Source organism: Aulonocara sp. 'chitande type north' Nkhata Bay, linkage group LG10 (assembly GCF_057382095.1).
Source record: "Aulonocara sp. 'chitande type north' Nkhata Bay isolate Kocher_YH1m ecotype deep benthic linkage group LG10, A_spYH_male_GT1.1, whole genome shotgun sequence".
Lineage (NCBI taxonomy): Eukaryota > Metazoa > Chordata > Actinopteri > Cichliformes > Cichlidae > Aulonocara > Aulonocara sp. 'chitande type north' Nkhata Bay.
In genome coordinates this window covers 35415580-35437952 of record NC_141353.1, presented here as the reverse complement: position 1 = coordinate 35437952, position 22373 = coordinate 35415580, and the positions used below count along the sequence as shown (strand labels likewise).

Genomic DNA, 22373 nt, shown 5'->3' with positions numbered 1-22373 from the left:
TGGCGTTCAATCCTTTATTGATATGCAATATTTGGTCGAAAAAGGTTAAAACTTAGCAGTGGGTAACAATTTCGTAACAAGGCATTCATACCATCAGCTGTTTATTTTAAGGAAGCAACATTAATGGAATTGTATTGAATCATTTCTTTACTGCCCACCCCTGAGACGCAGAACAAGGTGGAGGGTGGACTCCTTCTGGATGTTGTAGTCAGAGAGGGTGCGGCCATCTTCCAGCTGCTTGCCAGCAAAGATCAGCCTCTGCTGGTCAGGGGGAATGCCTTCCTTATCCTGGATCTTGGCCTTGACGTTCTCGATGGTGTCACTGGGCTCAACCTCCAGGGTGATGGTCTTGCCAGTGAGGGTCTTCACGAAGATCTGCATGCCACCCCTGAGACGCAGGACAAGGTGGAGGGTGGACTCCTTCTGGATGTTGTAGTCAGAGAGGGTGCGGCCATCTTCCAGCTGTTTGCCAGCAAAGATCAGCCTCTGCTGGTCAGGGGGAATGCCTTCCTTATCCTGGATCTTGGCCTTGACGTTCTCGATGGTGTCACTGGGCTCAACCTCCAGGGTGATGGTCTTGCCAGTGAGGGTCTTCACGAAGATCTGCATGCCACCCCTGAGACGCAGGACAAGGTGGAGGGTGGACTCCTTCTGGATGTTGTAGTCAGAGAGGGTGCGGCCATCTTCTAGCTGCTTGCCGGCAAAGATCAGCCTCTGCTGGTCGGGGGGAATGCCCTCCTTATCCTGGATTTTGGCCTTGACGTTTTCAATTGTGTCACTTGGCTCAACCTCCAGGGTGATGGTCTTGCCAGTGAGGGTCTTCACGAAGATCTGCATGCCACCCCTGAGACGCAGGACAAGGTGGAGGGTGGACTCCTTCTGGATGTTGTAGTCAGAGAGGGTGCGGCCATCTTCCAGCTGCTTGCCAGCAAAGATCAGCCTCTGCTGGTCGGGGGGAATGCCCTCCTTATCCTGGATTTTGGCCTTGACGTTCTCGATGGTGTCACTGGGCTCAACCTCCAGGGTGATGGTCTTGCCAGTGAGGGTCTTCACGAAGATCTGCATGCCACCCCTGAGACGCAGGACAAGGTGGAGGGTGGACTCCTTCTGGATGTTGTAGTCAGAGAGGGTGCGGCCATCTTCCAGCTGCTTGCCGGCAAAGATCAGCCTCTGCTGGTCGGGGGGAATGCCCTCCTTATCCTGGATTTTGGCCTTGACGTTCTCAATGGTGTCACTGGGCTCAACCTCCAGGGTGATGGTCTTGCCAGTGAGGGTCTTCACAAAGATCTGCATGCCACCCCTGAGACGCAGGACAAGGTGGAGGGTGGACTCCTTCTGGATGTTGTAGTCAGAGAGGGTGCGGCCATCTTCTAGCTGCTTGCCGGCAAAGATCAGCCTCTGCTGGTCGGGGGGAATGCCCTCCTTATCCTGGATTTTGGCCTTGACGTTCTCAATGGTGTCACTGGGCTCAACCTCCAGGGTGATGGTCTTGCCAGTGAGGGTCTTCACGAAGATCTGCATGCCACCCCTGAGACGCAGGACAAGGTGGAGGGTGGACTCCTTCTGGATGTTGTAGTCAGAGAGGGTGCGGCCATCTTCCAGCTGCTTGCCAGCAAAGATCAGCCTCTGCTGGTCAGGGGGAATGCCTTCCTTGTCCTGGATTTTGGCCTTCACGTTCTCGATGGTGTCGCTGGGCTCAACCTCAAGGGTGATGGTCTTGCCAGTGAGCGTTTTCACAAAGATCTGCATGTTTGCGCCTGTATAAAATTTGATGGATATTAATTAAGAATTAAAAGCAATTTAAAACATTCCACATTCCTCCAACACACACACACACACACACACACACACACACACACACACACACAAAATCAGATAAATATGAATAAATAGATAAAGATGAATTATTGATTAAAAAGCTCTTTACCCCCCCTCCCCCCCCAAAAAAATAAATAAATGCATTAGAAATTACATTACTTTAAGTTTAAGCTCAAATATGGATTAAAAAGAAATTCTTTAAAAAAAAGAAAAGAAAAAAGTATTAAATAATATTACTATGAAGCGCCTAAGAATGAGAACAGCAGGAGCCATTTCAGCCCAAGCGCCATTTTGAGATCTCAGTGACCTTCCTTTTGTTCAGCAGCCGGTAATGGAGGTTACTGGAAATGTTGAGTCACTGCTGTAAGCGAACGTTACCAAAACGCTGCTGCGTAACAAAAGGGTAGTAAAAAGAAAGAAAATCGACAATGGAACGACGACGAAATACGTATTAACTTTATATAAGAGAAAAATATAATTCGGAAGAACTACTGTATTTTGGAGACCTTTGTTACCTCTCGTTAGCGCAACCCAAATATCGTTCAACACAATGATACTAATGCAACATATTTATTAAAAACAAACGTTTCTGGAATATCAAAAGATATAGAAATAGGAAAATACTTACGACTGGTAAGTGAGGCGAAAAACTGCTCTGAGGCACGAAATTGTCTTTCTCTTTTCTTTCACGTAGGTAGGTCTGCGGGAGCAATGTCTACCAGTGTGTTATATAGTATGGAGGTGCACACGTCATCCAGAAATCTCCATCCGCGTCAATAAGTAGTTCCCACCCTCCCAAAAGTCACTGCTTCAATATTTATAAGTCCAATATTTATAACTTAGTTCTACAATAATATATTTTTTTTTAATTATTTTACTCATAAACGTAATTATTTCAAAGTCGAAGCTATTACGTTTGTAAGAATGCACTCATAAATCCTCCACCGCGGAATGATATCATCTATGCACTACGACTCTGGAATTTGCTCGAACCAGCACAGCAACGGGAATCTTCCCCGAGCTTCTGATTGGATGACACAGTTGTTTGTTTGATCAGCGATTGGTTGCTGTGTTACAGTAAGTAACATTTCACGATAAAGTTATGGTTATGTCCAATGACTGGCTATGACAATAAGGTTAAAAAAGGAGCTTAAACGTGACCTAAATCGACAAACCATTATATATATTTTAGGCTATAGAAGTATAGGCTACGTGTCACATTCAAGCGTCGCGTCATGGATATAGATTGAAAAATAAGAGTTCGCCATGTCAGAATGACTATTCGTATGACTAACATACCGAAGACTGACATGTACACTCAGGAAGTGTGTTCATCTCTATCAGATATTTCAACCTTTAACAGATGGCAACGCGCTTAGTAAATGTAATAGCAGCTGACGCGACAGCGGGATATTTTAAGGCGGAAGTTCGCCTCTATGGCCGACCTCATTTATTTTTTTTAGCAAGCCACACTGCGCATCTAAAAAAAAAGAATGCGTTAATGATGAATAGTCAGGACATCAGTACAAAATACTGATTATGGGCACACCGTGTATGCATAGATGCACAGTATATGCACACCTAACGTTGATGATAAGCAAGGTTTAGCAGACCTGATGTGCTTATTTGCTGTGTTGCCAACTTATAGGGATCTGTTACTGTGTAACTTAAAATTAAGTAGCTTATTCAAATGCTAGCTTGGTTTATTTGAATCTAGTTGTTATCAGTGAAAATATGCACATAAAAGTTACTATAAAGTAAAAGCATGACTAGTATGTTTCTCTTTAGTCTCATGATGCACATGCACAGACAGTTCATTGTCAAGTCTCCACTGGAGAGATAAACCTGTATGGGGGGTAGAAATTCAACTACATTATCTACATTGCTGAACACAATGATAAACAATTAGTTTCCTCATAGAGTATAATAAACTTATTCAGGCCTCACAGACATATTGTTATCTTTGTGGCTTGGGCTGAACAGTTCTAACAGCTTTAGTGTAATGCTTACACCTACTTTGTAAGTCCCTCAGGTAATATGACATCTCTTCATTTTATTTCCATGAGCAATATCAAGAAAACACGAGTTCATCTAGTTTCAGCATGTTGTCAACACGCAGTTGAAACTAGAACATTCCAACAAGGTAAAGTCAGATTGAACATTGTAGGGAATGACTGCAGGTCATTAAGTGATCTATCTGTTTAGAGCATCTAATTTTTTGTATTTCCTGGTTTCCAAAGTTTATTTCCAGGACTGTAATTACTGATCAGTGCCCACTTTTAGCACCCACCACTATTTAAGGTAGCACTGTAAACTAAATCAGCTTGGGCTCATGGGGCCTTGTGGGTTTCTATTTTTGGGAGTTTGGCTATAATGCAGCTCTGAGAGCCCTGATTCAAATAAAATATGTATTTGGGTCACAGCATTCTGTTAGCCCACCCCTCTGGCACTGTGTCATATGAAACCCAACTCATGATGCACCACGCCTTTGCTTTCCAACACAGAGCAGGGCATCTGGCTGATCTAGTTCTGCCTCTGAGGAATGTGTTTGTGCAAGCCTGCTGTACCTCGCCCTGCCCTTTGTTATGTGGACTATCTCAAAGTGTTCCAGGAAAAGATTGCAAGCAGGAAGTAGGTCTGGTTAACATGGAATCAACATGTTCACACCTTGGAAAAACAAGAAATCTGACTTTTATTTTAAATATAAATTGCTGTGTTTGAATCAAAAGCTTAGCTTCTGTAGGTAAAAGGTTCTTTATCAATTCAAATGTGGTTCTTATCAGAGCTGCACTTTAATCAGGTTCATTGTTTTCCATGGCAGGATGACTGGAACTTTTGATTGGGAGCTCCACGTCAGCAAGTTTCACAACTAACATGTGACACCCTTTCAACCTGAACTTTACGTAAGACTTGGATAGAGACATTCTAGCATTTTCCTTCACGTGGCTTAAAAAGGTGAATCCTTACCAAATCTCACTGTAAATGTATTTATACTGATTCAATTACAGCATGGACCTGGTGAAACATACAGGTGGCTGCCACTGTGGGGCTGTGCGATTTGAAGTCTGGAATTCCCCAGACCTCCATGTTTTTCATTGCAAGTATGAACAATTAATTCAGTGATAGAAACTAGGTAGTAATTCTGGAACATAGCCTAAACGTTCAAATATCTTATTCATGCCATGTTGAAGGCATTTCAAACAACAACGTACACTTTAATCCATATGAACTGATATGTTCTCTCCAGTTGCAGCATTTGCACAAAGAAGCAAAATCATCATTTCATTGTGCCAAAAAATCGCTTCACGCTCTTACAGGTAAGGAACTTTGTTTGAAACGCATTGTTTTATTTAATATACAGTACTGTGCAAAAGTCTAGAGGCACCCTTATTTTTTATGTATTGCTTCCAAAGGAGCCAGACTCTTCTATAATTTTTCAAAGTGGTCTTAACCATTAATTCTTCAGGCTTTCTGAAGGTTGTCAAAAAGCCGGAATTAATTATTCGTGAAGCCACTTATGGCTTATGAATCTATGAATCATTCAATCATAAAATAGCACCTGACTCAAGCTGTTAGCTAAAAACATGGAATATCTTGGCCTTAAAAAAAACTGAGGAAACTGTAAGGTGGAGGACAAAAGAATGACTGGCAGGCCTGTCTCCAGCAGATGAGCAGTATCTGAAAGTCATGTTCCTAAAAAACAATCCCAGACAATTTTTCCTGAAGACTATTTAAATAAATTACAGGACAGTTCGTCTGGAAGAATTCAGGCTGTGTGGAAGAATAAAGGTGGCTATACCAAATACTGACTTTCATTCAAATCTACTTTTGCCTTATATACTGTATTTTGATGTATGTTTGCACATATATTAAAATTAATTACTGCACCTAGCAAAATTAGGGTTGACCCAAGACTTCTACAATCCTGGATATTTAAAATTTACATTGAATTTTAGCATACTTTGTTTTGGTTTTTTCCATTCTTAGGGTTTGGAAAATCTGACCACGTACACATTTAACACTCATGTTGCAAAACACACCTTCTGTAAAACCTGTGGAGTTCAAAGTTTCTACACACCACGCTCCAACCCAGACGGATATGGTATGACCCTGACAACTCACCGACACACTTGGTCTCATGTGTTGTAAACAGAATTCAACACCCCGCTAATGTTTACTCCATACCAACCAACCCAGTTGTCTCTTTAATGTCATGTTTTTATGCTATTTGTAGCAAACAGAAACTGTATGTTCACAGTGGGATTTGAATGCAAATCAAATGACAACCTTCTGTTATTCATGTCTTCATCTCAATTAGGCATTGCTCCACATTGTCTGGATCCAGGTACTGTGCACAGTGTCACAGTGGAGAACTTTTGTGGGGAGAAGTGGGAAGAAAGTATGCAAGTTCACGAAACTATCAGAGACATGTCAAAACCAGAGGAAAACCAACCTACTGTCATATAAGAAACTTTATTTTTCAATCAGCATGACATCAGAAACATTCAACAGTACTTTCATTGGTCTTTAAAGTAATAAAAAAAAGTCATAACCCCTTGGAAAAGCTTAAATACTTAAATACAGTGCTGTGACTGAGTCAATAAAAGTTTTTCTGTAACAAAAAAGGATGAGAAGTTTCTTCTATTATTAAATATTATCTAAAAAATAACAGTGTTTAAGAAAAATGCATATCACCTACTGCTGTTAACAGAGTATCAAAGACATTTGTAAACAGCTTCTAAATTCCCTGTAGTGTAAGAAATGTGGCAATCAGTGCATCAGAGCTTTTAATAGATCTTCAGGTTCTTTGGTCCCTGAGCAATGGTTTGGAATGTGTTTATGAACATGTAGCGTGAGAACGTGATGTAGAGGTAACGAAACCACAGCAGCTGAGTGCGATGGCACAGCATGGCAGCCTGAAAAAGACACAAAGTTGTTTTTAAGGGAGATAATACAACTCGCACTTCTCGCTCTACCTCTGAGAAAGAGTCCAGCCACCCTTTAGAGGATGTTCATCTCTGCAGCTTGTATCTGCGATCTCATTCTTTTGGTCAATACTGAGAGCTCGCGGTTGTAGATCAATCGATAAATCAACAGGTTTGCTCTCTCGTCACCACTACAGATGACTACAGTGCGTGGATCACAGCAGACACGCCCAATCTGCCTGTCGATCTCCCGGTCCATTCTCCCCTCAGTCACATTAACAGCAGTGTCATGTTATCTAATATAACATGAAAACATTTCCAACAGTTTCATGTTAGATAAAATGAAACTGTTGGAAATGATAGCAGATAATTGACAAATGTACCTTTCCTTCAAAAACAGGGACAGTTTGAGTGTTAGTGTAGACTGTACATGATCTTATTAGAGTGTGCACTTCTCAGAGTAGAGAACATAAAGTCCTGCCAACACACAGTCTCTAGTTGGAGGCTTACTTTGGCTTGCTTGTAGGGCTTTGAGCCTATAATACAGCAGACACACGAGGGCAGAAACCAGCTGAGGGGAACATCCAGGAAGGAGATGTACTTCCTGAGAAGGCCAACGGTCACCAGGGAGAGCAAAGTGCAGTCTGGGAGAAAAGACAGAGCTGTTAATGTTTTTAAATGCTTATTTCAGAAGCATACAATTAACGAGGCCATCGTCCAGGTGCCACGCCAGCACAACGTCATTGTTTGTGATACAGTTCGTTTGAAGTGAGAATGCCTGGTACTGCTATGCTACACAAAAACACAAACTGTCAGTACTTCTTTCAGTTATTGTCTTGTGGCAGAAACACGTGAACCTTAGAGGTTTAGGAAAAGAGCAGGGAGCTTTGTTTTACAGCTGAGTGACGAGGATTAATGTCACTCTGAATTCTCATCTACTTCCCCTTTACTGTAAGACCAGTCTAACAGCTGAGGTGTAAATTCCTACTAACAAAGAACCACAGTTAATGGCATGCTGCTGGTCAAGATCATCCACTGAGCTCATGTGGGCAAAGCGGATTGACGAGCTTCTACCACAGAAACAAGTGTGTTTGTGTTTATGGTGTGGGTTCATGATTACCTGAATGTCTGTTTCTTATCACCTCTCTCCTCAAATATGTATGCTTTGATATGGCCTGTGGGCTGTAATGTTTATCAGATAAGCAAATAAGGTTGTGTAGCATGGCCCCCCACCTCACTGACCTACTTTTCCTTCTACATTCTGTTAGAAAGAATTCCCAGAATTTATCACCACAAGAACTTAGAAAAACAAAGTGAAAATTTAGTCATTTTGGAAATTCCTTTAAAAAAAAAAAAAAAAAAAAAAGATTCACAAAAGACATTCTAATATCTGCGGTCAACAAGTCTTCAGAAGTTTGATGGTACATTCTTATCACATTTAGAGTTTAGGTCCAATTCATTCTTCCTGCTGCCACCAACAGACCAGCGCCTTTAGTGGAGATACAATGCTCATGGGGCTTTTATGAACAGTAGAGGGCGCTGTACATTAACAAACCAGCCAGTGTACTTTGCATGGTTCTCTGCAAAAACGCAGCTGGAGAGGTGCCGTTTCTCCTGTGAAAGAACTTTGCATTTTAATATAAAGTGCTACCTAAAGCTTTCATGGTGATGAACATATTCACAACAAGCATACTGTACTGTAAGCAGGATAAAGTACCCCAAGAATTACTTTTACAGACGACTGTTCTGAGAGTGATCAGTGAATCTAACGCTCCTAAGCTTAGAAACCTCTTAAAAGTTCTCCCAGTGTCAAACCTACCATTGGGTACTTCTCCAGTGGAAGCGAGATGCCTGTAAGACAAAATAGTGAACATCAGTGCTGCACACAGAAAATGTCATGGAAGTGGCCACTCTGCGTGTGTGTGTGTCGAAGGATATATCAAATGCTGGGAGGTTTTTGGAAGTTTTCCTGCACTTGCATTTTTTTATGCAATGGTTATTAACACGCTGACAGAAAATGACAGCACACTGTCAAGATTTAGAGGCTGTGAAACTCGCACTCAGCCTCTCCCCCTTTTGTGTTCCAGTCAAATGGGAATTTCCAGATTCGATCTGGAGAGCACAAATCTCATTAAGGCCCACAAATGAACAGAGAGCCTTATGAGAGAAAAGAGCACGGCTCACTGCACAGACAGGTAAGTGTGGTACAGGGACTACGATGTTCTCTTCAGTGTGCAAAACACTTTTTCTTTTCTTTTTTTTGGTTTCAAACCAACAGTCTGATGCAACTTCTTGCTTGGCCGGCCTCTCCAAACCAAAGCTGCCCTCCCACCTCACCACTTCAGGGACAGGATTTACTGTTGCTCGCTGGGAGCAGAGCCGAGTGCCTCTGAGGACTCTGTTTGGATGACCTCTCAGCTATGTAACAGACCAATTCTGAAAAACATGGTGTGTGTGTGTACTTGTGGGGAAACATTTGGAACGATGGATGTTGATGTGGGTCCAAATGTTCAGCATTTTCCTGGATTGTGTTTAATGATAGCAGGGTGAATTGCTTTCTGTGTTTAAGTCACAGAGTATCCCCTCAAAATGGCATCTTAAAGTTAAGGAACTGAAGAAATAAAATAAAAAGGTTTTCCTGATGGCAAAAATCTTTAAAGTCCTTCCTGTACCTGACGGCGTTATAGATAGCTATGTGATTGGCATGGCCGCTCACGCCGCTTCCATCGAAGGTCAGCACCTGAAACAACAAAATATGTCACTGTGTGGGTGAAAAGCCGAGTCTGGGTATCTAGAAGCTGAGGCAAAGGCAGCAAGAAAGATTTTCTTAGGTTTATGTGTGTGACTGTGGAGGCTTTTTGGCAGCCGACAACTGATATTTAAAAGCCTTTTTTGTGCATGCATGCTTGCGCACCAGAGGAAACAGGTGAAAAAAAAAATCAGGTCAAAGGGAAGAGAACAAAACTCAACTAAAAGACTTGAAGTGTTTGCTCTGCTCAGGCGATATTCTACCATGACTTTGCAATCAAGCACAAGTTTAAGCAGCCAAACCAATATGTTATAAATAACGCATGATCTTTGCATCTAACTGCAAAAACACTTCAACCAAAGAAACAACATTATTCAGTTGGAAAAAAAGGAAATGGAAGTCTGTTTCCTCTGTGCTTTCCCCTGCTTATATTCATTAGAGAAAATGTTTTCTTTGCAACTGAAAGGACTCTTTAAGTTACTTTTTCACTAAAGGTGCTTTTGGCTGTGACGCGTGACAGGATGGGAGGAGACTGCCTGTTTGTTTGTCATCTTTGATAGCCAAAAAAGATCAGCAGCTAAAGCAGAATAACTCAGTCGTGCTTCTCCATTTTCTACCATGAAGACCCCCACCCCACGCCATTACTGCTGCTGTGCTTTCAGTGACTATTTTTGTTGTTGCTGAGAAAGAAATTGTCCAATTCTCAATTTACATCATTCCCATTAACTAATAGTGCGGAACTGCATTGAGTATGATAAGAATCTCTGCATACACACAGAGCACAGGCCATTTCCCCCTGGCTTCAAGGAGCCTCAAAATGCAGTCTAGTTAGGACTGAAAAGGAAGGCAGCTGACAAGGTTATTATGCAGACCACCGTGAAACTGGGATAATCAACAAGGAAGCTGCGGTGCCAAAACACATTGTACAAAGAAAACAATACAGTACATGTATTTCTAACATATAATGGCGGGGAAATTGTGCGGTGACACAGAACAGGAAATGACACAAAAGCCACTTCTTTGAAAGGCACGAACCAAACACAGAGTGGGGCGTACCATGTTGATGGAGTGAGCTCTTATGTGCTTAAGGATTTCAGAGGAGACCAATGAGACGCTCCATTCTGCTTTGGGATCATCTGGGAGTTTTCTGTAGGGCAAAAAAAAAAAAAGGAAGAAAGGGACTGCGGTTATGTATCCAGTTAGTATTAAAACAGAGTTATACAGTGTCTGCTTTGTAACCAGTTTGAACATTTAACACAGCATTTTATATATATAAAAAAAAAAAGGGCTGTTGTAGAATGCAAACATGTGGGAGCGCTGGGAAATACAGAGGTTATGGATCTGAAGGCCCTTAGTATTGTGTATATCTGAAACGCCTGGAGGCCCTCGTTTCCACAAACATCACACTTGGTCTGCTGACTCTCTTGGCCCACTAACATGCACACTCCCTTTAGGCTATAAAACGGAAGCACTGCTTTCTATGGTTGTTCAATGTCCTAAACTCGGGAGACAGAGAAAAAAAGAAACACAATATAAACACACTCACTTGCCACTGCATTAAGTACACCTGCTCATTAACATAAATATCTCATCAACTGATCCCTCAGTGTATTTAACCTTGTAGACACGGCCAAGATGACCTGCAGAAGTTCAAACTGAGCATCAGAATGGGGAAGAAATGTGATTTTAGTTACTTTGAACGTGGCGTGGTTGTTGGTGCCAGATGGTCATAAACGGCTTATTTGTCCTGCATGAGTATCTCTACAGTTTACAAAGAATAATCAGAGAAAATATCCAGTGAGCAGTTGTTCACTGGGTGAAATTTCTTGTTGATGTCAGAGCAGAATGGCTAGAAGATTGTTTGAAGCTGCTAGGAAGGCAACAGTAACTAAAATAAGCACTCATAATAACCATAGTATGCAGATGAGCATCTCTGAATGTGCTGCATGTTGAATCTTGAAGCAGATGGGCTACAGCAGCAGAAGACCACAATAAGCGCCACCATCCCATGAGCATCGTTTAAACGTCAAAGGCCACCCGTGTTTGTTGCTGACCACGTCCATCCCTTTCTGAGTTATCCTGTTGGCTGCTTCCAGCAGGATAACTCAACATGCCACAAAGCTCATATCATGACCTTGACAATGAGTTCACTGCACTCAATGGCCTCCACAGTCACCAGATCCCAGTCAAACCTTCGGGATGTGGTGGAAGGGTAGATTTGCATCCTGGATGTACAATCGACAAATCTGCAGCACCTGTGTGATGCTGTCATTCCGATATGGACCAGAATATCTGACAAATGTTTCTAGCTCAAGGTAAACTTGTGGCATGTGCGTGTACAAAGTCAGGGAAGAAACAAAAATATTTAGAACAGCAGTTTATAGAGTGATGTTGTTTTTTCTTTCAAGGGAAACGTATAGATAGGGAGATACATCAATGCCATGACATACTGTTGTACACTTGGGCTAACATGTGGGTGGAACATGTGAGACTGCATGCATGCAAGTATGTAGAGCCAGTTGCCGACATTTCTTAAGTTAAAAACAGCAAACATTTGCCACCTGCATATTCTCCAGTATGAACATTTTTGAGTCTGTTTACAGGATGAAAGAAGGTGAAATACATTGTTCTCAAATCCAATATTCAGATTTCCATGTATTGTGTAAATTTGTGTAACATTTTTTCTTATTTCATTTTAATTGTATTTGTGAAGATACAAAGTAAAAATGTACCTATTTTGAAAAACATTCCAAGAATTCCTGAATCTGGAGCTCCATAAGTTAATCACTTCTAAATTGGGCCAAGCCCCATCTCTGGTAAAATTTGCACCCAAAGCCATCCAGAACATTTGGAGATTGATAGTTTGTCTCCTTGGCAACTAGCTGCAGGCTTGTATATAGACCGTGCATGGAATGGGGGTAGGTGCGGCTGTGTGTCAGCAGCTGCGTCCCTCCCCTTCATTGCTAACAATGAGCAATGAGTGGTCAGGGTCTGCTGTAAGAGGTGGAGGATGGGGTTGGGTTGGAGGGCTGAGGGTTAGGGGTTCACAGATAGTTTAAAACTGTCTGTCTTCGAGTGAATGCCCCACTCTTGCACTTGGATACCAGTGACCTACATTTAATAAGAGCAGTGTGTATGGACCTGCTTTGGGCTAAAAGAGAATAAAGCCAGAGTGAGATATTCATGATGCATTATTCTCACTGCTGCATTTAATTGTTTATTACTCAAAACATTTTGAATGACTCTCGATAACTGTAGCTGTGTGAAAGCTGGAAGAGGAAGGAGGAGAGAAGAAAAAAAAAAAGAACAACAAAAGATAAAAGACACCTGACCTTTCTCAAGCAGGATGTAGGCTGAGTGTCAGCTTTGCCATGGCAACAGTGCAAAATGTCCTAAAGTAACCTCCCCAGCTCCCTTTTGCAGCTTTGCATGTGGATGTCTAATTGCTTGCAGGCATCTGTATGCAGTTGTTGAACTTTGGCCCACTAAAGGGATTCTGTGTGTGTGTGTGTGTGTGTGTGTGTCAGGGAGGGCTTGTTTAGTCTGGTCACATGGACCACAGGTCTATGCAACTGCCAGACTTCTGTCCACACAGTCAGATTATATGTCCTGCTGGGAATGGCTGAGATGCCACTACGCGCCAATTGTACGCCCCTAATACAATTGGCCAGTGTAATAAGGCAGTTACAACTATAGTAACAACACTAGCTTACACGTGACGTTTCATGATAATTTACAGACATGTGCGGCTGCAGGTATGGCCAATATTTACCCATATTTAACTATTTGCAGAAAAAGAACCATGATGGAATAGGTGTGTGCTATTCACCATGGAAATTATTATCTTACTGTTGTTTTGGAAGTAATTTGTGCAGAAAAAGAGGGATTTAATGTGACAAAATTCAAAATTTGTTGTTGGCTGCAAGGTTCGGTGAATGGAAAACTAACAGTGTGACTACACAGAGGCCGATCTGTGCTGCTGACAAATGAATCTTGAGTAAAAGTATAGCCAGAGGTACTGACCTCTGGCTATACTCGGGCTGGAACATCTCATCACGGTTTACTTGGCCCTGCCATGAGCTTATAAATCAGCCAGGACTATTTTTAACCACTGATCAATGTATATTTAATGCTTGTGTGTGGATGTGCTGTCTCTGCTTGCGAGTACCACTTTCCTTTCCTGAAACTTGTGCTGAGCTCTGTGTTTACATGACTACAGAGAACTACACTAATCCAATTGACAACAGACGCTATTAGTTGATTGTTTACTTCTGCGAGAAGCTTTCTGAGTACACGTGAAATATGTTAACAGGGAAGTACAATTATTGAAGTCACAAAGAAATGAGGTAAGCCAGACAGAGTGAGACTTCACTTTAGTCTGATAGATAATGTCATGAAGAAGAAGAATGGCTGAATTTGTGCAGCGAGCAGCTATAATCAAGTTCCAGGGAGCAGAAAGAGGTAATGCCGGAGCAAGTGGAGAGGCAGCAGAGCGTGCTCAGATTGAGCTTGATCACAAAGGCCCCAACATGCACCGGGGCCCCTAGATACTGTCAACACAGCTGTCCTATTCAGTGTGCACTAAAGGGAAAATCATAATGTAAAGAAGAAGGCGCATGTTATTCCTGTGATCTTGGAGAACACTGATACAGTTGTGAGTGAGTACCATCGAAATCTGACATATAAAAAACACAATCCTACGGCCTGCTTAAAAAGCAGAAAATCCAACAGGGCCCACCCAATCTTAAATCTTCACTCTAATCAAAGTACAAGAGAGAGTGATGTATTTCCTTAAAAAAATGTAATTCAAATATACATAAACAACAGAGGCCGTAGGTTAAAAATTGCTAAAGCTACCCAGTCACATGCAAAGTGTTACTCACCTGCCACTGGGGCACAAACTTCAAAAGAAGAGCAGTAAATTTAGGTCAGAGCAATGAGTAATATCACAAAATCACCACCAAATATAACTACAGCTCACCTACAGTACCGTTGTGGCCCACCAGGAGGCCCCACTTTGGCGACAGTGGGAAGGAAAAACTCCCTTTTAACAGGAAGAAACCTCCGGAAGAACCGGGCTCAGAGGAGGGGCAGCCATCTGCTGTGACCAGTGGGGGTTATTATGTACAGTCAGCACATTATTTAGTGTTAGTTAGTTAGTGGTTGCATTACAAAAGGAGCCACATCGAACAAAAACCCAACAAAAACTCTGTGGCTCTAAACATCAGCTATTTTCCCCAATGACTAAAGCATATGGGATCAATGTTTCACAGCTGGAGGGACCAAAAACAGAAGAATTGTAATATTTCTTTATATCCTTTGGATCTTTCCCAATCCTCTCCAATATAACACAGCAACTTTGTGAAAAAGGCTCAAAAATTACTGAGAGGCTGAGCCCAAGTATGCATACTTTTATGACACACTGATGTACAAAAGAATTCACTTATTAAAACCTGCCCAAAATAATCAACCAATTAAATAAATCATTCTGCTCACTTCCCCCCTTACGTCCTTGTTTGGAGGGGATCAGGTGCTTAATATCAGCTATCAGTATCACTCCCTGTACCCATCTGACAAACCACATAATGATCGCCAAACATCGCCAAACAATTTTATTTTAGTGAGATTTACAATGACATATATGCGTTCACATGAGTATCCAATATTTATGAATATTAGAAACACACCTCAGTATAAAAAATAGATTATAAAATTAGGCAAACGTGAACATTATAAGCTTAATGCGGCTAAAAGATGTGCACAAATAGACGCACACTGATTCTCCTATTCAAATCGTAGAAAAATGCCTCTAAATCTGATGGCTACATAGCCCTATCCCTGCTGAGATTATGCCTAAAAGACAGCACTGCCTGTGTAATTGAGCACTGTTTGACTATTGTGTGTTAGATTTCAAACTTTGAACTTGAACAGAGGGGGTTAAGAGCAAAAAGCCAAAGACTGGCTAGCTGTGTACAGACACACTAAGGGAAAAACATTTTGGAATGACCTACATTAGCAGTGCTTAGAGCGTGGCCAAAATGTATCCCACAGTCCTTGGCAGTTGCCTTCAGTAGACATGGACAAGAGGAGGAGGGGTGGGATAGATCGAGAGAGCACGAGAGAGGCTGACTGTCAGAGAGTGGAACTCAGGCTCTTAAAGTGCTGATTAGGTGTGTGTTTTGGGCAAACAACAAAATACAAAGAAAGGGAAAATGGGCCACACTCCAGTTCAGCAGAAGTGCAGAGCCCTAAGATCAAAGTTCAGCTATATTTTGTGTGCACAAGATGATAAAATGGGAAGTGTGTGCATGTGAGTTCAAAAAAAGCACACACACACACACACACACACACACACACACACACACACACACACACACACACACACACACACACACAATACTCTCCAGGGCAGACAACCTGGGCAGTCTGCCAGCTTATAACTGAGTTCCAGGTTAGTGCAGAGTTCATACAGCTCTCCTGGTGAGCCAACATGGAGACACTCACATGTAGGCAGCCCTGATGTTCTTAGAAACCACAACATTTTCAAGAAAAGCTGCACAGTTGATCCACAGGAGAGGGGAAAACAATACTCTTTACCATTACCTTTTCTGTGTAACTTGACCTTCTATTGTGCTTTTAGCTGTAGCATAACCTGTTCTGTGTTTCTGCAACAAAACTGGAATGTACGGGCATCTTTCTTTCCGCAAGAAAATTGTTGTGCCACCAAAGAGTGACACAGTTCTCTTTAACCCCTGCCTCCCCGAGACACACACTTTTATAGATTTTCCAGTAGAACTAGCATTACTAAAAGGATCACCTCGTACACATCACTAAACCTTTAATTGACATAAATGTCAAGTTTTGAACACAATACTGAAGAATAAAGGGCTTTATTTAGGTCGCGTCCCATTTTATATAATTTAATTCCGTATTCAGGAGAAAAATATCATCATGCAACTAACATGATAAAACTTCCAACAAATACTTTCAGCTCCGGTACAGACATCCCAGTCTGCCCAGTTATTTTTTCCCAGGGATCGCTAACTAATCCTTTGTGACTGCTTAAACAGGCTGATTGATTGCTCCGGGTGTACAAACAGGCAAATGTTCTTCTAAAGACTTTCAAAAGTAACGAAATAGATACTTTAATGATAATTTGTTCTATAAATACTTGACTCTTTCAAAGATGCACATTTAAATAGATCTGTATATACAAGCTGTAAATGGATAAAAGGATCAATAGACTGATTCCGTGATGGAATTTTTAAGGTCTTTAAAGAGCCTTTTGTCCCACAGGGCTGACCCATCGCTGCCTCCAGAGCCTACTCATATATTTCCCCTGTGACACAAAGGTAATATATCAGGTCAGGCTACATCGGAGCTGTCACAGTGAGAATGGGAGGGTTGTGATTTGTGGTCAACTCTCTTATTTGTTCTTATAGACACTGGTTGGCAGGGAGGGGGTGATGAGCTCCAGCAGGAACACATGCTGAGACCTGACTCCTTAATTGAGGGCAGCATACATCAATGGACAACGCACACATCTGTATATTTAGTGGCACAAACTCCCTGATTGTGAAAGGCAAAAAACAGAATGACTCTTATTTTTATGTTGCATGCTTGGGGTAGATGGCTTCTTACTTGTGGTTTATGATGATGATTCTGGACGCTGGTATCCCCAACACGGCACAGCTGTTCAGAAGTTCTTTTTTACGCTGAGCTCCTTGATTGTAGTAGTTTCCTGCGTAACATGTAGAGGTCACATTAGATGTTAGATATGGTATTATCGCAGTAGATTATGTATAATTAGCAGTTTTTATAGTTTTAAATATGGGGGTGGCGTACAGATGGCCTCTGGAACAGGACTGGGGTTTCCCAAAGAGAACTCTGAACAACAGCCATGTTTCTTGTTCTTGTACCACTTATTGGGAAGCTTTGATTGCACTTCTGGTACCTGACAACTTGTTTTTAACTTAAGCAGTGCTTGTCACAAAGGATGTAGGCTTAAGGTAGGTACTAAAATCATTCAAAATTCAAAAACAAAACAGAAGAAGAAGAAGAAGTAAAATAAAAAGGACATAGACAACAGTGCAATGACATACAAAAAATGAACATAGTTCACAACATAAGGGAAGGTATGAAGGTACATCGATTATGTTCTCTTTCAGTTCTTATACTTTTTTTATATTTCAAACCAAATTGCAAAAAATTGGAAATGCTGTCAGAAATGTGAATAATCACTGAATTGTGTTCTAACTTTTTACACAGCATTTTAACTTTTTAGGAATTGGTGTTGTACTCCTGAAAGATGCATGAGCACTTGGTACTCTTGTGGTGTAATAACTGCTGGAAAATTAAGGAGCTCCTGTATGTCTGCAGAGCATTGCATGCACTCAAACGGGATGGATAAATCATTAAATGTGCTTGAAGTTACGGTTTGTTCACTCATTTCTCCTCTGCCTGGATCTGCTCTGTGTGCATACATTTATGTTGGATTTGAGGTGTGGTGACAAATAAGAACAACAGGGAGCAGAGGAGAAAAGCTAGTGTGACCCTAACTGACAGTAAAACAAACAAACAAACAAACAAAAAGTGGGTACAAGTCTTTAATTGGTCTATATATAAATATATGGTTCTATCCGATTAGCAGGTAGGACCACTTTTCATTTTAATTTTCTGTATCTTTATATTGGTTTTTTTCTTGAGTATGCAAATATGAGTGTGCTGTCACCGTACCTTCAGACAAACAGAGCAAATGTACGGTGGCATTTAATTCAATGAGTCGTATGATCGTTGGCGCGAAGAACATACACTCGTCATCCGGATGCGCAGTTACGACCAGAGCTCTGATATCCTCGCCGTTTGTTTCTCTGCTTGATGGAGCATTCAATGCACGCTTCAACGACTTCACCAAAGTCCGCCGATGTCGAAAAAAAATGCATTTTATCAAAGCCAAATAGGACAAAATTATGATGACAGCCAAGTACAAAGTCATTATTTTGACCGTTACCGCATAAAATCCGTGTAAAAACAAAAGCCTGAAGTGTAAATGGTTCCATGTGTAACCCCCCCCCCTAAAACAACACCCCTCGCGCAGTCTTTTAACTGTTACTAACGTTAGGCATTTATTAATTAACGCAGCAACTGGAAGTATAACTCAATTCAACAAGCATGGGTTCACATGTTTATTCCCACGATTGCCATATTTTTTGTACTAATTGCAGTCTCGGTGACTTTTATTTTCGTTTCACTTTAAATAGATATATAATGAGAACGCAAGACAGAATAATTTTCTGTCTTGTCTGAATAAATATAAGAAGGAACACGTTTATATCGTTGTATAAATCGAGAGAAATAATCGTTTCTGAAAAGTGAAATAAAGAAAAAAAACACTGAGAACATTACCGTGTTTGAGGGGAAGATTTAGTTGTCACACCATTACATTGTCCTTGCAGATATATAACACTCCAAAATAATATTTTAAATTTCCTCGCAAAAAATGGCATTTGGCAGCCACTTGCTCTGTTTTCTGCAGAGTCTAGTTTTATTCGTATATACATATATTTTAAGGACTAGATATACCCTGGGGATTCATTAATAATAAGGGGAATCTTTTTTACTCTGCCAGGACATCAACCGACAAATGCGGCGCAGCCTTCAGACTGCACAGTCGTCCACAGCCCATAACCCGCGGATTTACAATCAACTATTGCCACATATTTCTGCACAGGGAACCCTTTCTCTGCCATCGATATATTTTCTTATAATGAGGTAAGTAAAAATAGTTACCATGCAGCACATCAACATGTCTAATTAGCACGCTATTTAAGCGCCCCGGTCTACGCTGAAAATCTGCCTTGCAAGATGGCGACGTGGTTGAGATTTCAAAGGTGAAATACGGCTAACTTAGCAAGCTAGCGACAACAACAGCAATATCTTAAACGCCACGACACTAAGCTAAAGCGTTAAAGTACCGCATATTTTAAAATGGACCTTTATTGTCGTGCACGATTTTGGCGCATTTCCGGGGATGCTCTCTGCTGTAGAAATAACCCCATTCCGCCGATCAAGATAAGATACAAATTCAGTTGCGTTTATATGACAGTGTGGCGTTAAAAGACAACAATAACAACGTACAACAGCATTATTTCACCATGCATGCCTGTAGCTGAGGCCAGGGAGGTCACCACAGCTGCTGGGTTAGTGTGGAAATTATCAGAGGGACCACTGTAAATAATTTACTTGCTAACTTTACCTAGAACTTTACCGCGATACGAAGAAAACTGATGAAAGTAGGATTTTTTTTTTTAAAATTCTGCAGACGTAACGACCCCAATCCGGTCGAATATTACAATTAAGACGCTGAGAACACACAGGAGCATCATTTTCGTTTAGCTGCCATATTACATTATTTTAAAGTGCGAGAGATCCAAGAAATGACTCCCATCATGGGTTTGTTTGCAAGTTACACTAACATACACTACAACTGAGAACGAGGCTATAGTCAGGCCCCTAAGAAGTAGAGTTCCAGATTGTAATGCTAAGCATACCTATGTCATTATTATTATGCTCTGCTTTTAGAAAACATCGTGTTAAGAAAGGTTTAAGTGATTTAATGCCCTGAATGAAGCACTGTAAGAGACAATGCATTCTGGAGCCTAGGAGGTTAGCTGTTTCTTATTGAGAGGACACGTGTTAATATTTTTAAATTATTTTGAATTATATTTAGAAGTATATGACTTCCCTAGCTTCATCCTTGCGACTTTAACAAAATACTTTCCAGGTTTGGTTTGTGTGTCAGCTATGCTTGTAAATAGAAGGTCATCGCCACATGCTGCGATTCGGTTTTTTCAGAACAATAAAATGGTAATACTTCAGGCAGCTGTGGGGCTGCTGGGAACTCTTTTAGCAGTTTCTCTTATTTCATTTACCGCCAAACATTTTGACCTGTAATTGCTGAGCTGATTTGTTCTACCTGAATTTGGCTCAAAGCCATAAGGTGCTGTTGAAAATGAGGTTGAGCCTTTTATAGATTTAAGAACCACATTCACAGACTGTCTGGTGCTGGTTTTGTGGAGATGATGATGATGAACACATTTGTCACTGCATTTAGGGTTTACAAAGGGAGCCATGAAAGTTATTTTTTTTTATTTGTTTTTATTAAAAAAAACCCCACCAGCAATCACCAGTTGGGTAGTTACAAGTTATTTTGTTGTTTGTAGTCTTTTTCTAATTATTAAAATAGATCTTGGCCAGGGATTGAAAGGTAAATGGTAAGTATTTGTATAGCGCTTTACTAGTCCCTAAGGACCCCAAAGCGCTTTACACAGCCTTCACACATCCACACTGGTGATGTGTGAAGGCACCCTGGGGCGCACTGACAGAGGCGAGGCTGCCAGACACTGGCGCCACCGGGCCCTCTGACCACCACCAGTAGGCAACGGGTGAAGTGTCTTGCCCAAGGACACAACGACCGAGACTGTCCAAGCCAGGGCTCGAGCCGGCAACCTTCCGATTACAAGGCGAACGCCCAACTCTTGAGCCATGATCGCCCCATAAAGTAACATCTCTTCAACTTTAGTGACCGGTAACGGTTATAATTGTTTGCAGTAAACTAGCATGCAGACTAAATTAGTTTTAGTTCATCAGTATAGTGCTGACTGCTGAATAGTGCCGTCATTATTACTGCAAGAGGATCCTGCACTATTAGGCCATCATTTTTTATTTTTTGTACATGCACTATATATTCATACTCTGCATGCAAACACTTCAAATTTTCAGGAAAAGCACATTCAGAAATGGCTTAAAATTTCTATCAGTCATTCATTATTTGGAGTTTTGTTAGCAGTGTACCTATTTATTGCCTGTATCTGTAGAATATTAAACACTCTTGTACTTGCTTATGGCGAGTCATATCGTGTAATCTATGATATTGGCACTGTTGTCACACATGGCAGATTTTCCTTGTGTCTTACAGGCCTATTGTTGGTATGTGTTGTTTTTATCCATAAATATTTAGTCAAAATACAAAACTTTGTGCATTAGTTCATTTGGAACGCACTGGAGTATCTGGGCTCTATGATTTGTTATTAGAGAGAAGACAATGCACCCTGGCTCGGTCCTGGCTCTTGTTCTTTGTACGATGCTTGACTAATTGAGGGTGACAGGATTCTGCGCAGCCAAGACAAACTCACTAATTTTCATCTGAATCCAGTTTTGTTTAAATGCAGTGGCTAAGTTGTTCATCGTGGGTACAGTTATGGGACGCTATTCTGACAGAAGAACATGAAACAACATGAATAGAAAGTTTAAACCACCTCCGAACAGAAGTTTGTTAAAATCTGAGAAACTGTTCCCATGTAAAGGGAAATAGCCTTCAATACACAGTAGATTGTTTGTACAGAAGATAGAAACCATAATAATATATTGAAAATGAAACTGAGGTGAAGCACATAAATCATGCTATAAGATCACAAGGAGAAAAAGGACCCTCAGATTCTTATCTTAAAAAAAATCTTATCTTAAAAAAAAAAAAAAAAAGTCGAATTTCCCAGAGGAACCCACCCGAGGGATTAATAAAGTTCTATCTTATCTTATCTTATCTTATTAAAAATCTATGAATCTTGTGCCACGTGTAGAAAATGTCTTCACAGTTTTAAAAATAAATTGTAGAAATAAATTGACATTTAAATGCTGGTTTTCTGCAATCCGTTTATCCAGATGTTATAATCTGATTTCAGTGTAACCGAAGACATGGAGGCAGTAAATGAATAGTATGAATACATCTGTGACTCAAAGTAGCTGAAATAGACCCTCACAGTAGTTTTCTTTCCCCTATAGTCAGTATTTTCACGATAAAATGTCAATAAAATTCCTTCATT

General features: G+C 41.0%; 4 protein-coding genes across 10 annotated transcripts in view; 2 read left to right on the top strand and 2 right to left on the bottom strand.

Annotated features, from left to right (window-relative positions):
* LOC147321310 (polyubiquitin-C) lies at window positions 1-2604 on the bottom strand. Its single transcript, XM_086309704.1, has 2 exons — window positions 2447-2604; window positions 1-1757 (listed from the first exon to the last, which is right to left on the bottom strand). Exon 2 carries the CDS (start codon window positions 1747-1749, stop codon window positions 148-150), a length of 1602 nt encoding a protein of 533 aa, XP_086165830.1. The 5' UTR covers window positions 1750-1757; window positions 2447-2604; the 3' UTR covers window positions 1-147.
* Window positions 2605-2760: 156 nt separating this feature from the next.
* On the top strand, window positions 2761-6427 carry cenpv (centromere protein V). Of its 3 annotated transcripts, none has more exons than XM_086309711.1 (6): window positions 2761-2895; window positions 4640-4721; window positions 4827-4919; window positions 5066-5135; window positions 5806-5920; window positions 6137-6427. In XM_086309711.1, the coding sequence occupies exons 3-6, from the start codon at window positions 4828-4830 to the stop codon at window positions 6283-6285; spliced, it is 426 nt and encodes a 141-aa protein (XP_086165837.1). In that variant the 5' UTR covers window positions 2761-2895; window positions 4640-4721; window position 4827; the 3' UTR covers window positions 6286-6427. The 3 variants fall into 3 exon arrangements, with proteins under 3 accessions (XP_086165837.1, XP_086165838.1, XP_086165839.1); XM_086309712.1 differs by lacking the exon at window positions 2761-2895 and adding an exon at window positions 4216-4449; XM_086309713.1 differs by lacking the exon at window positions 2761-2895 and adding an exon at window positions 4539-4557.
* On the bottom strand, window positions 6273-18547 carry pigl (phosphatidylinositol glycan anchor biosynthesis, class L). Its single transcript, XM_086309710.1, has 7 exons — window positions 18229-18547; window positions 17134-17233; window positions 10549-10639; window positions 9416-9483; window positions 8563-8594; window positions 7254-7387; window positions 6273-6734 (listed from the first exon to the last, which is right to left on the bottom strand). The coding sequence occupies exons 1-7, from the start codon at window positions 18485-18487 to the stop codon at window positions 6606-6608; spliced, it is 813 nt and encodes a 270-aa protein (XP_086165836.1). The 5' UTR covers window positions 18488-18547; the 3' UTR covers window positions 6273-6605.
* Window positions 18548-19117: 570 nt separating this feature from the next.
* ncor1 (nuclear receptor corepressor 1) overlaps window positions 19118-22373 on the top strand; it is a 62422-nt gene continuing 59166 nt past the window's right edge. For all 5 annotated transcript variants that reach the window (XM_086309699.1, XM_086309701.1, XM_086309698.1 and 2 more), the window contains exon 1: window positions 19118-19263. The gene's annotated coding sequence lies outside the window, so the exon portion shown is untranslated. The remainder of the gene's footprint in view (window positions 19264-22373) is intronic.